Genomic DNA, 14,368 nt, shown 5'->3' on the forward strand with positions numbered 1-14,368 from the left:
CAAGGTTAAAACAAATTAAAAGCATAATTTAAAAACAGATAAAAGCATATTAATAACATATCATAAAAACAGTAGTCAGATAAAAGCAGTCAGGTAAAAAGAGCATAGAGCAGCAAATCATAAGACAATCAGGCCTGTAACCAGGTATTTAAAAGATATTAAAAGATGTTAAAAAATGCTGAGAACTCAGAAGGTCTGTCTAAACAGAAGGGTCTTCAGGGCTCGCCGAAAGGTCTCAAGAGAGGGAGCCATTCTTAAGTCAAGGGGAAGGGAGTTCCATAGCGTTGGTGCCACTACTGAGAAGGTCCTGTTTCTTGCCGCTGCCCCACGTACCTCCCTAGGCAGCGGCACTTGTAAAAAGGCCTTCTCTGATGACCTAAGAGGACGAGCTGGATTGTATGGGGATAGGCCATCTCTACCGATCTCTTACGATCTCTTACTCAAATAAGAGTAAGCAAACAGAGATGCAAGAGAAGACTCTCCCAATGGTATCCATTTCCAGCGTCAATTCATTGGAAAAACTGTGTGGCACCTACAGGACTTTGTTCATGTTCCCACCGGCTTTCTGTGCCCACTCCAGAAAACAAGCAAGGCCAACGCTTCTATGTGTTTGTGAGTGACCCTCTGCTTCACTGAGTTTCAACAAAGACAGCTGTTGAAGCCTGGTACAAAAGAACGGCTCCACGAGGATTAGGGGATCAGCCAAACCGAGCCCCTGAATCACTGGAATCAACAGCTCCTGAGGGGGCCTATATATAGCAAATTAACTGCACTCCCATGATTCCCGTTTGTTGCTCCTTTCATCTTCCTTTTTTTCCCCTGGTCCCTTTGGGTATGTTTACTTTATCCGTGGCTTCCTGCTAGTTGTCCCAAGCATCTTCCAATGGATTCTCCCTTAGTGTCACCGTCATTTGCTACCTCTTTTTCTTTCCTTCCCGTCTACTGTTTACAACCTAGACCAGGATGCAGTAATTATTGTATTTATTTACCACAACCGAAGGAAAACATCCCTCACTTTCAGCAGTGCCCTCCACAATCCTCTTCTCTTACGCCCTTTGGCACCTCACCTAAACCTCATTCCCCACCCCAACAGCAATGGCACTGTTGCTAACTATTTGCTCATCCAGATGGCATCAAAAATTGGCTCTTTCGTGGGTTCTATAAGTTGAATTTTGTTTAAAAATAACAACTAAATGAAATTTCTGGTGAGATTTCATAAGGAGACCTGAATTAATATTGCTTTTTACAGCTGCTTCTAAGGAATTACTTGCCGTATTCTGATTGCATTCATTTTAAATAACTCATCTTTATGAATGGTGGCATTGCAAATGCCACTGTATAGTACTACTGACTTTCTACTTATCAACAGGAAGACTATCACTTGGATTTGGTAAAACGTATCCTTGGTATCAGTTGCCGACCTGGCCACTGTGGTACACTAGGGCACGAGACTGCAACATGCTGCCCCCTCCAGAGGAGATTCACCCAGCTGTACAGAGCCTCACGCAATGTCCCCAGGAACTCCAGAAGCCTTCTGAGTCCTCCAGAGCGCCATGAACAGTACTTTCAGTTTTTGTTGGGAAACTAGAACGACTGTTTTAACAGCACTCCGGAGGCCTCAGAAGACTTTTGAATCACCCAGGGATGCAGCACAGGGCCTCCCTGGCCCACAGAATGACTCCAGAGGGCAGGCAGATGCGGCAGCAACAGCACAGCACGTACAGCAGTGCCCCACACACAGGCCCCATAGGCGTGGGTGTCTGGGGTTTCATGTGACCTTGAAACCCAAGAAATGAATATCTCACTATGTGCCACAGCATTTGTTCCTATGCTACCTGCCTCAGTTTGGCAGCCTGCCACTGCCAGCTTGGGACAACCCGATTGCTGCACCATTAAGAACATAACATAAGAACATAAGAACAACCCCACTGGATCAGGCCATAGGCCCATCTAGTCCAGCTTCCTGTATCTCACAGTGGCCCACCAAATGCCCCAGGGAGCACATCAGATAACAAGAAGACCTGCAAGGCTTCCTGGGAATTGTAGTTAAGAACATAAGAACAGCCCCACTGGATCAGGCCATGGGCCCATCTAGTCCAGCTTCCTGTACCTCACAGCGGCCCACCAAATGCCCCAGGGAGCACACCAGATAACAAGAGACTTGCAAGGCATTCTGGGAATTGTAGTTAAGAACATAAGAACAACCCCACTGGATCAGGCCGTAGGCCCATCTAGTCCAGCTTCCTGTATTTCACAGCGGCCCACCAAATGCCCCAGGGAGCACACCAGATAACAAGAAGATCTGCAAGGCTTCCTGGGAATTGTAGTTAAGAACATAAGAACAGCCCCACTGGATCAGGCCATAGGCCCATCTAGTCCAGCTTCCTGTATCTCACAGCGGCCCACCAAATGCCCCAGGGAGCACACCAGATAACAAGAAGATCTGCAAGGCTTCCTGGGAATTGTAGTTAAGAACATAAGAACAGCCCCACTGGATCAGGCCACAGGCCCATGTAGTCCAGCTTCCTGTATCTCACAGCGGCCCACCAAATGCCCCAGGGAGCACACCAGATAACAAGAGACCTGCAAGGCTTCCTGGGAATTGTAGTTAAGAACATAAGAACAGCCCCACTGGATCAGGCCATAGGCCCATGTAGTCCAGCTTCCTGTATCTCACAGCGGCCCACCAAATGCCCCAGGGAGCACACCAGATAACAAGAGACCTGCAAGGCTTCCTGGGAATTGTAGTTAAGAACATAAGAACAGCCCCACTGGATCAGGCCACAGGCCCATGTAGTCCAGCTTCCTGTATCCCACAGCGGCCCACCAAATGCCCCAGGGAGCACACCAGATAACAAGAGACCTGCAAGGCTTCCTGGGAATTGTAGTTAAGAACATAAGAACAGCCCCACTGGATCAGGCCATAGGCCCATCTAGTCCAGCTTCCTGTATCTCACAGCGGCCCACCAAATGCCCCAGGGAGCACACCAGATAACAAGAGACCTGCAAGGCCTCCTGGGAATTGTAGTTAAGAACATAAGAACAGCCCCACTGGATCAGGCCATAGGCCCATGTAGTCCAGCTTCCTGTATCTCACAGCGGCCCACCAAATGCCCCAGGGAGCACACCAGATAACAAGAGACCTGCAAGGCCTCCTGGGAATTGTAGTTAAGAACATAAGAACAGCCCCACTGGATCAGGCCACAGGCCCATGTAGTCCAGCTTCCTGTATCTCACAGCGGCCCACCAAGTGCCCAGGGAGCACACCAGATAACAAGAGACCTGCAAGGCCTCCTGGGAATTGTAGTTAAGAACATAAGAACAGCCCCACTGGATCAGGCCATAGGCCCAACTAGTCCAGCTTCCTGTATCTCACAGCGGCCCACCAAATGCCCCAGGGAGCACACCAGATAACAAGAGACCTCATCCTGGTGCCCTCCCTTGCATCTGGCATTCTGACATAACCCATTTCTAAAATCAGGAGGTTGTGCATACACATCATGGCTTGTACCCCATTGTTAGTGAATTGCCCGCTGTTGGAGCAGCTTGCGCAACTTACACTGACAGTTTTCAAGATCCAACAGCTTAAGGCCACCATAGGATTGGACGGCAAGTTCCATTTTGATTGTTGTGAAATTTCATTGTAACATGTTACACCCAAGAGTCCTGCCAATAAATTGCATCACTTTTTCTCATGATATATTTTACACAACATTTTTGAACTAGTAACTTGCATAAAAAGTACAGAATTTTTACACAGGTGTTACAGGGAAAACATATGTCTTGTATGTTATTAAATGGAATACCCGTGGAGAAGCAGTTTTGGGACCTTTGATCAAGCAAAGGTTTTCATCCTTTTATTCTGATATTCTTCATAATTATTATTGGTACAATGTTATGTATCCAATTAACGTGGACCCCTAAAGCCTATCAGGTAGATTCTATAGAAAGAGAAGAGTCTTTGTAATAAAGGATTTCTAATCTTTTTTGCCTCAGGGGCCTATTAAAAAATAATGAGATTTCATTTTGTTTTTAATGAGAGATAGACAAGGTTTTCTTCAATTTGGGGCACTTCACAAAATACATAATTTTCCTGTTCTGAGTAGACAACCGTGTGAGGAGTATCATGTCAGTGCATGAGTTACTAGGGATGGCTGCATGTTCTTTAAAATTTCACTATTTGAGGTCTTAGCAATAAACTTCTGTAAAATAAATTCCCACCTAGCCTGTCATTTCACTGCAAGCTACACCGCAGAATTTTACTTCTAGTAATGATCAGCTAACCAATCTAGCACCATTAGAGTTTACAATAGTGGTTCTCAATCATTTTAGCCCTGCTACTCACCTTCAGCTACTTAGAGGTTTAGGAAGCAACATGATGATGTGATGACATCATCACGTCACCGCCAAAACTTCCAGGTTGCCAGGCATTCACAGGTTGCAAAGAACCACGGATACGTGAAACTGCATATACTGGATCCGCAGATATGGGCAGTGGGCGGAGGGGGAAAACACTTGTATTAGAAAAGAATGGGAAGAGTCCCAGTATCAAAGGGAGGAAGAAAGGATAACTTCTGTGAAAAGATGCACATGGAAGAGACAAAGAGAAAAACAGGGCATGGGGGGAGGGAGTGACCCCTTCATGAAAAACAGACCTCAAAAAACAGAGGTGTTTTGTTTTTTTTGCCCATTGACACCCACTCTCATTTGCCCTTTGACACCCACTCTCTGTTTCCTGGTCTTCAACCAGGTCTCAATCCAGGAGAGGACCTGTCCTCTAATTCCCTGACTGTGGAGTTTTTTCAGTAGCCTTTGGTGAGGGACCGTGTCAAACGCCTTCTGAAAGTCCAGATATATAACGTCCATGGGTTCTCCTGCATCCACATGCCTGTTGACCTTTTCAGAGAATTCTAAAAGGTTTGTGAGGCAAGACTTACCCTTACAGAAGCCATGCTGATTCTCCCTCAGCAAGGCCTGTTCATCTATGTGTTTTGAGATCCTATCTTTGATGAGGCATTCCACCATCTTACCCAGTATAGATGTTAGGCTGACCGGCCTATAGTTTCCCGGGTCCCCCCTCTTTCCCTTTTTAAAAATAGGCGTGACATTTGCTGTCCTCCAATCTTCTGGCACCCGTGGCCGTTTTGAGGGACAAGTTGCATACCTTAGTCAAGAGATCTGCAACTTCATTCTTCAATTCCTTAATAACTCTTGGGTGGATGCCATCAGGGCCTGGTGACTTATTGATCTTTAATTTATCAATGAGGTCTGAAACATCTTCTCTTTTAACCTCTATCTGACTTAACTCCTCGGTCAGGAGGGGCCGTTCGGGCAGCGGTATCTGCCCGAGGTCTTCTGCCGTGAAGACAGATGCAAAGAACTCATTTAATTTCTCTGCCATCTCTAAGTCTCCTTTTATCTCCCCTTTCCCTCCCTCACCATCCAGAGGGCCAACCGCTTCTCTGGCGGGTTTCCTGCTTCTAACATATTTGAAGAAGCTTTTATAATTTCCCTTAATGCTGCTGGCCATGCGTTCCTCATAGTCTCGCTTGGCCTCCCGTATCACCTTCTTACATTTCTTCTGCCACAGTTTATGTTCCTTTTTACTCTCCTCATTAGGGCAAGACTTCCATTTACGGAAGGAAACTTCCTTGCCCTTTACGGCCTCTCTAACTTGGCTGGTTAGCCATGCGGGCACCCTCCTGGACTTAGTCAAGCCCTTCTTCCTTTGCGGTATACACCTCTGCTGGGCCTCCATTACTTGTTTTAAGCAGCCTCCTTGCACTCTGAAGAGATTGGACTCTTTTTACCCTCCCTTTCAACCTCCTTCTAACCAGCCTCCTCATTTGAGGGAAGTCTGCTCGTCGGAAGTCAAGAGCTTTTGTGAGAAATTTGCCCGGTATTCTTCCCCTGACGTGCATGTCGAAACGGATCACAGCATGATCACTGTTCCCCAATGGCTCAGTAACATTTACATCTCTAACTAGGTCCTGAGTACTGCACAATATTAAATCCAGAGTCACCTGTCCTCTGGTGGGCTCCATGACTAGCTGCTCTAAGGCACAGTCATTTAACATGTCGAGAAATATGGTCTCCTTTTCATGACCAGAACACAAATTGACCCAGTCTATATGAGGATAATTGAAGTCCCCCATGATTACAACCCTGTCCCTCCTTGTCACCTCCCTGATCTGTTTCCTCATTTCAAGGTCCCCTTCCGGTTTCTGGTCTGGAGGAAGATAATACGCCCCCAGTATTATATCGCTCCTCAGGCCTGGTAATTTAACCCATAGAGATTCTATGGAGTCCAACCCACCTTCAATCTCTACTTTGCTGGATTCTATCCCTTCCTTAACATAAATGGCAACCCCACCTCCAACATGCCTCTCCCTGTCCCTCCTGTAGAGTTTATAGCCCGGGATTGCAGTATCCCACTGATTCTCCGCATTCCACCAGGTTTCCGTTATGCCCACTATGTCAGTGTTTTCCCTTGTCACCAGACATTCCAGTTCTCCCATCTTTGCTCGGAGACTTCGTGCATTTGCATAAAACAACTCGCCTTTCATATGTGAAATTTCTGCCAAGTAATCAAGCTCCAATTCTCACTTTGCCTTATCTCCAGGTCAATCAGAGGGCAAAGCCTTTCAATTCTAAGTTTTGTTTCTCAAGGGCAGACAGGCAGGTGCCAAGTTTCTCAAGCAGCAGGCAGGCACAGCTCCTTAGAGGCAATTGGTTAACCTTTTATTCTCCTTCCTTCTACTGCAGCCTGGTTCTGCTTTGCAAATGCTTGCAAAGCTGGTCTGTTTTTTGAAACACCAGGATGGGAATCTTCCTTTCCATCTGAAGCAGGCTACAATTCAGTGCACCCTTACTTAAGAATAACACCCATGGAAAGCAGTGGGTCTACTTCTGAGTAAAAAGGGTTGCCAATATATGCAGCTGCATCTCTCTGCTGTGAATTGAATTGCACACTCCCAGTTATGTGTTATGGGTTGTATGTTGTACGTAGAGCTTCTGGCTTAACACACCAGACACCTTAAAGGTGGATTTGATCTTGGTTTTCCTCCAGGGGTTCCCAACCCTTTTCACTTGCATATTCTTTGGTAGCCCATTTCCACAAATTGTACCCTTCATATTAGCAAAATGTTTGTAATTAATAATACAAGCCCTCATCTCCTCTATATGAAAGCCCAGACTTCATGTATTTATCACAGTGTTTTCTCTTTTTATCTGTTTGAAGAACAGAAGACTCTGCCTTTGCACTGTTTTGCACCAGAAGTGTGCTGAAAAATTCTGGGTGATAGATCACTTTCCATATTATGTTTCAGCTTTTTTACTGTGCTGGTTTTCAACCACTGGTTCATACATGAATTGATGACCAAAAACTAGCTATTGGTGGGGCTTTCACAGCCAACTAGCTACCTCCCTTCCTGCCTTGCTGGTCCTTGCAAGGCATTCCTGTCTTGCAAGGCATTCTGGAGCATGACCTGCCCTTTTCTACTATTATTCCATTCTTGTTCTAGTACTCCTAAAGGTCATGTTGAGTGTCCCTGGGAGTACACGAATACCACCAGGTTGGGAACCACTGTTTTACTGGTATGTTGTTTACAGTGCACTTACTCCGATAGTGCTTACAAAAAGGTGATGAAAACCAGAATGTAAAAAGAATAAAAATGTATCTTATGATCTTTTACTATGTTTTTAATAAATTAGAGACTACAATTCTTAGGTAACAATTAGTGGTGGGTTATTTTTCAGGATCTGGCCTTGAGTAAAATCAGACAAAACTATAGTCAGACACCCTCCTAAGTTTAACCCCCGACTTATCCGAGGGTCATAGAAAATTCAATGATTGTTGGCTCAAAATCTGCCCTTAACCTATCTGTGGGATCGACTTATAGGTCTACGGTGATTCATTTCTGGCTGCACCCAGTACCAAATTTTGTTTTTTGTTTTCAAGACTTTGCCACCATGTGACATCACCAGGCCCTGTCTTGAGTGACAGGCTCTTAGATGCCAGCAATCTGTCAAACTTTACCCACGAGTATCAACAGAAGATAAATGCAACTTCTTGGAGATATTATTACCAGCTCTGAAGCAAAATGTAGTCTCCTAGAGAAACAACAAAACACTCCCTCCCAATTTCCAAAATATCAAAAAAGTGAGCATTCTGAAATCTCAAGGTTACGGAAATGTGTTATTAATGAACCGTTCCAGGAGTACTCAGGGGTCATCAAATATTTACATGCAATTCTTGAAGCGGGCATGGAGGGGACACATGGTGATTATTTCTGTGAGTCTTCCACCCCCTCCATCTTTATTCAAAGAACCTTAAACTCTCACAAGAAAAGCAACAGTGATATGCTTCAAGTGCTAGAATGCATCAGATAATCAGACAGGGCCTGGGTAATTTCCTAATTAAAACCAACCCTTCTGGGACACCGAAGAAAGCATTCTTCCTTCAAAGCGGAATATCCACGGACTGTATTGATCTTACCGAGAAGCAAGTACGATCTCGTGCCAGAAAGGGAGGTGGGGTTGCCATAGCAATGCCATGGCAGCCCCTAGAGTGCAACATCACACCACCTGGAAAGGGAGCCCAGAGTTCTGTTCTGCAGAGTTGTGTGAGCAATCGAAACACATCCTCTAAAAGGCCATTAATATTGGTCAGATAGACCAGAGATGGCAGTTGATTGGGAGTACTCCTTATCAGCAAGTTGCCAGAAGCTGCTTTCTTGCATCCCCCACTTCTACAATCACTTATCTCAAGGTTTAAAGCTACAGGCAGTATTAGCCAAGTCATTTCTGCACAAACATTAAGAAAAAAAGAGCCACAGCAGTTCTTCTTTCTCTTAGGCAGAATATCACTCACAATTATGGATGCACTCACTGTCTCCCATGCATAGAGATGCTTCTGTTTTTTGTTAAACACAAAACACTGCATTTTGTGTCTAAAATATCGGAATCAAAACACAAAACACTGCATCTGGTGTTTAAGGTATTTTCTAGAAATTAAAATAGATTACTTTTCCAGTTAGATATAACACTGTGGCTGCATCTGCTGACACTATATCACCTAACTAGTACACTTTTAAGCGTGAATAAAAATGAAATTGGAATGACAACTTGGAATAAAAACATGACATCACGCTCTGCCTTTCAAATAACAAAATTGGCCAAAAGTTAAAACCATTTTCAAACATCCCTATGCAGAAGCATAGCTGGGGAGGGTGGCGGAGGAAGTATGGCAGGCTCCGCAATGGCTGTGTAAGTGGTCCTTCCCCCTCACCGGCAGAGCCATTTGGGACAGCAACTGAAACACCTTGCTGTCACTGCCCTGAATGGCCCTGACGGTAAGGGGGGGCTGCTTACCTGGTGCATTGCGGAGCCTGCTGTATTTACCATGTCCCCCCTGCTACACTTCTGCTCTCATGCAACCCAAACCCATGAAACTGCTTGTAGGAAGACACTATTTGAGTTACTTTCTTTCTGGCCAGATGCTGAGAAAATGCACAAACCCTCTTTATGCGCACTTGATGGTTGGTTCAGAAACACCACAAATCTACTTACACAGCCTTTGCCATAAGCTCAGGATAACAACACCGGAATGGAACTTTCCATTGCTAGAATAAAAGTGTTGGGTTTTTTTTTTTCTTTTTCTGCCTCAGGCAAGCATTTGGCTTGAATTTCACAGAGGTGATTTAAAGTGTTTCCTAGCCAAAAACAAGTGTCAAATCTGCATCACTTTCTTTTACTTCTGCTGAGCAGAATAATTCATGATGATTTGTGATGCTGCTATAATAATATCTGCTGATTTTTCAAAAAGCAAATAACATTTCCAAGGTCAGTGATGCTGGGTTTGTTAGTTTTTAATATATTGGTGGTGTGAATTACAAAGGACATTTGCAGAGGAACACAGCATAGAGGTGTTCACACACTACATAATCAGATGCGGAAGCTGAAAGGCTTGGTGCAAAACAGGAAGGTAGACAGAGTGGGCATATTTGAATCTTAACAGAATGGAGAGAATTAGTGGGATACCGTTTTCCCTGGATATAAACTTTAAACAAAGGGCAGGGAAGATAATGTTATTGGGCATGGTGTATAAGTCAAAGACAATACATAGAATGTACCGTAAAGAGCATGAGTGTGACTGTTTGATCTCTCACCTGAGCTGTGGGATGAGGGCTCCCTCCACTGCTTGTTGTTTCACGTCTGTGATGCAGTAGCAGCAGCAAAGGAAAAGCCAGCCTTGCTTTGTGCAAGGCCTTGAGCTATTGCAAGACCTTCATTCATTCATACAAGTTCATCTTTAATATATTCATTTATGTAAACTTATGTAAATTTATTCAAATTTTAAATGTGAATTCATTCTTTTTTTCCTCGGCCCCCGACACACTGTCAGAGAGATGATGTGGCCCTCCTGCCAAAAACTTTGGACACCCCTGGTCTAGAAGAATGGCTAGCTACAGTGGACAACAGCACAACACTAGATAAGGTGGGGCTTTGGTGTTACCTAGGAGAGCGGTTCTGACATGTTGATAATATTTTAAACACATGCACACACACAATTTGTTACATATTTTCTAGTATCATTGTCCTGTTCAATTCATTTCGTTGATGTATTTATGCCATTAAAGGTTTCTTTACTACTACTACTACACACAATTTAAGTCCTCAGAAGTATTAAAACAAAAATGGAGAATCCAAAATCTTGACAATTACATAGGCTTTTTTTTTTGTGTGTCACTACTGTATTAAGTCACTTCACCAAAGGAACACACTTCACTTTACAGAACTGTTTTAGGCAGAGCAAACACCTATGTAATAGATCATGTCTTAGTAATGTACATGTACTTAGTAATGTACTTTCTTATGCTTTCTTATGCTAATGGATTTCAAGGTATAATTATTTATATACATGGCATGCAAGACTTCAAATGTAGCAGCAGTGTTATGTCTCCAACCCCACCCACTCTATAAAGGCGCTGTGAAGGAAGCCAGTACTTGAAAAATTGTGATCTGCAATGCAACAAAAAGCTCCAGGCCAGATTACAGCCATTTGGGATTTCGTATACATCTTCATCACCATTTTGTTTAAAGTGCACTCAGTGGCATAGCTAGAGGGGTTGCAAAGCACTAAGTTTTGCAGGTAACCTACTGCAGCATGCATGTGGCCTCTCCCCTTCAGAGTCATTCTGGACACAGGAACAAAACAAAGGCAAAAGCAGGAGGCAATCGCCTCCATTTTGCTCCCTAGGCCTGGAATGGCTCAGCAAGGGAAGGCAACGGGCCCCTTGCACACTGCGGTGAGGCTCCCTGCAAAACTTAGTGCTTTGCACCCCCTGTAGCTACGTCACTGAGTGCACCCAGAACTACATGCCTTGGACTTTCCCATGAACCAGACATACTGCAAAACAGCCTACTTCCTCATGGCTACAACAGTGATGAAGAGAATGCCAAAACAGGCAAAATAACAGCCCAATCCTATCTGGGCTGCCAGCACCAAACTATAGCAGCATGGAAATGGCCGCTGCTGTATCCTGCAGGGCCCAGGAGGCAGCTGGAGGTCTCCTCAGGGTAAGGGAATATCAGTTCCACTACCCCTTGTCAGGACCAGACAGCCCATATGGGGCTACTTGGGTTTGCACCATTGCCATAGCTGGAACAGATTCAAGAAGCCTGTGTAGGGCTTTCAGGCATGAGAGTGGGGATAGGATGCAGTGGCAGTCTCTGCTGCTGTCCCCACCCCCTTCCCAGGACTGAACCACCCCCCTGGTCTGCCCTCCCCTGCCCAGAAAACCCCCTCTCTGCCCCCATTCTGCCCTCCCCTGCCTCCCCATCGTCAGATGCCACATTTGCCCTGTTAGACTACTTTCTCTCACCTTGGTGCTAGAGGCCAGCACCCACCCTAACCAGCCTCAGTGCTGACAACTAATGCTGAGCCGTCGTAAAGTGCTATACAGCACTTTCATGATGGTCATTGCCTGGGCAGCGCGTGCAAGAGTGGCACTGCCCAGGCATAAGACTGAACTGTAAGTTTGACTTAAAATGGGCAAAATTGTTTGCACTAATTGTTGTAACACTTACTCAAGCAAGGCTTGAAAACCTGATTGCCACAAGTCTGATAGTAGAAACACCAGTGACCTACTTGCTGTTAAAAACTATTCCCAAGAAAAAGTGTAAGAAGAATTATGCTGTAGTTTGGCCTGCAGCCCAGCAGAGTAAAATTAGATCTTATTTGTTACACAACCTCCCCGAGTCTGAGATGGATGGAATCACATTGATAATCTGAAAAAACATGGTGACTGACCAGTACATGAAACCACAGCAAAGGATACTGAAGCTCCGATCCGTAATTGCCAAGTGCCAGAGGTTAATCCTGAGATCATCAGCTGACATGTATGTCTCACAGTCACTGTTGACAGAAATGGAGTTGACATGGTAGGTGTGGCCATTAGCAAAAATCCTCCTGGGGCTGACTTCCACCATCAAGTCCATGGGCTTCAGTACAGGCACCTAAGTAGGCGAAAATGATCGTAGAAATATATTTTTAAACTCTAAGTTGATTTTTTCCCCCATAGAGTTTTTAATTAAGAATACAACAGACATATTTAACCATGTTGTTGGCAACCTTCAGTCTCGAAAGACTCTGGTATCGCGCTCTGAGAGGTGGTTCTGGAACAGCGTCTAGTGTGGCTGAAAAGGCCGATTCGAGAGTGACAATCCCTTCCACACCGGGAGCAAGTGCAGTCTGTCCCTGGTCTGTCTCCCTGGCTATGGGCCTTCCTTCTTTGCCTCTTAGCCTCAGCCTGTTGGCCAAGTGTCTCTTCAAACTGGGAAAGGCCATGCTGCACAGCCTGCCTCCAAGCGGGCTGCTCAGAGGCCAGGGTTTCCCACTTGTTGAGGTCCACTCCTAAGGCCTTCAGATCCCTCTTGCAGATGTCCTTGTATCGCAGCTGTGGTCTACCTGTAGGGCGCTTTCCTTGCACGAGTTCTCCATAGAGGAGATCCTTTGGGATCCGGCCATCATCCATTCTCACAACATGACCGAGCCAATGCAGGCATCTCTGTTTCAGCAGTGCATACACGTTAGGGATTCCAGCACGTTCCAGGACTGTGTTGTTTGGAACTTTGTCCTGCCAGGTGATGCCGAGAATGCGTTGGAGTAATTGATAGCTCCTCAAAACAAATGTCTAATAGTACTTAATACAAGATAAATTCTGTATTAATCTTAATAAAAGATAAATTCTGGATATGATCTTACACTTGAATCATAATGCTAAATTTCATCTGTTGCTCAATTTTTTCAGCTGGAAGCCTCTTATAAAGCAGTCCCCTCTCTCATGTCATGTGTGACACTCACCCCATAATATAACATCATTATATCACAAGTTTCCTTGTTCCTGCACATCAGTTGTTGGTAGTAAGGGGATGAGAAGGTTTGGAGAACTCAACATGGGATGCTATTTTCAGCAGCATCTCTGTGGCCTGCACCAAGGGAGGAACTCTGCTAAACCCTAAACAGTATCACAAACGTGCATGCAAGCAACCAGGTTTATTGGGAACCATGGGAAACCATGGAACCATGTAGTTCCATGGTACTCAACTATGCTACATATTTCTGTACATGTTAGGGTCCAGGACTAACAAAGCCCTTCATCAAGATAAGCCTGGGAAAGGAAAAGACATAATGGGGAAGACCTGCAAGGAAAAAACAAATTTCAGGTTGACTGGAACTTCTAAAAGGAGCTGGGTGCAGACCTCTTGAAATCCAGCAATGGGGGACGACGACGACGACACCATTTTAGGTCTCATCCCATCAGAACTGATTTTTGGTTTTTCAGAACTGATCAAATTGATCTCTAACATAAGGGGCTATTCCCCCTCTAAGGGGAGCTGCCCAGAAATGGGTGCCCCAATGGCACCTCAGAGATCATGGACCACTGGAAGCAAGGGATTTGTTAACTTATTGGGGGGGGGGGTCACGCTGGTCTCTGGGAAGCCCAGGTCTCCTAGTTGCTCCAAATAGCTCCAATCAGTGATCAGAGCCCACTTCCAATTTTTGCAGAGGGCTGAGAGCCTCCCAGACCCTCTTGGACACCAATGTGACCCTCCAAATAAGTTTTTAAAAAATCCTTGCTTCCAGTGGTGCAGTGATCGCTGTGGTGCCATTGGGTCCTCCCCGCCCCCTCCCCCGCCAATATTTACCACAGTCCCCAAGCCTGAGTAGGATTTTGGGACTTTGAATCAAAATAATGATTCAAGGCTATTAATCTGGAAGTATTCTGCAGGTTTTCAGCACCACATCACCAACTGGTTCAGTGTGGTACAGCAGAAAGTGTGTTTGGCTTAAACCAGGGGTGGC

At 45.1% G+C, this 14,368-nt stretch overlaps 1 protein-coding gene across 1 annotated transcript in view; it reads right to left on the reverse strand.

Annotated features, from left to right (window-relative positions):
• The window catches only part of PPP2R2C (protein phosphatase 2 regulatory subunit Bgamma), a 100,132-nt gene that overhangs the window by 14,142 nt on the left and 71,622 nt on the right, over positions 1 to 14,368 (reverse strand). Inside the window, exon 6 of the mRNA XM_066631839.1 lies at positions 12,342 to 12,519. Coding sequence (XP_066487936.1) covers positions 12,342 to 12,519 — 178 coding nt within the window. The remainder of the gene's footprint in view (positions 1 to 12,341; positions 12,520 to 14,368) is intronic.

The sequence above is a fragment of the Tiliqua scincoides genome, chromosome 6 (assembly GCF_035046505.1).
Source record: "Tiliqua scincoides isolate rTilSci1 chromosome 6, rTilSci1.hap2, whole genome shotgun sequence".
Taxonomy (NCBI): Eukaryota; Metazoa; Chordata; class Lepidosauria; order Squamata; family Scincidae; genus Tiliqua; species Tiliqua scincoides.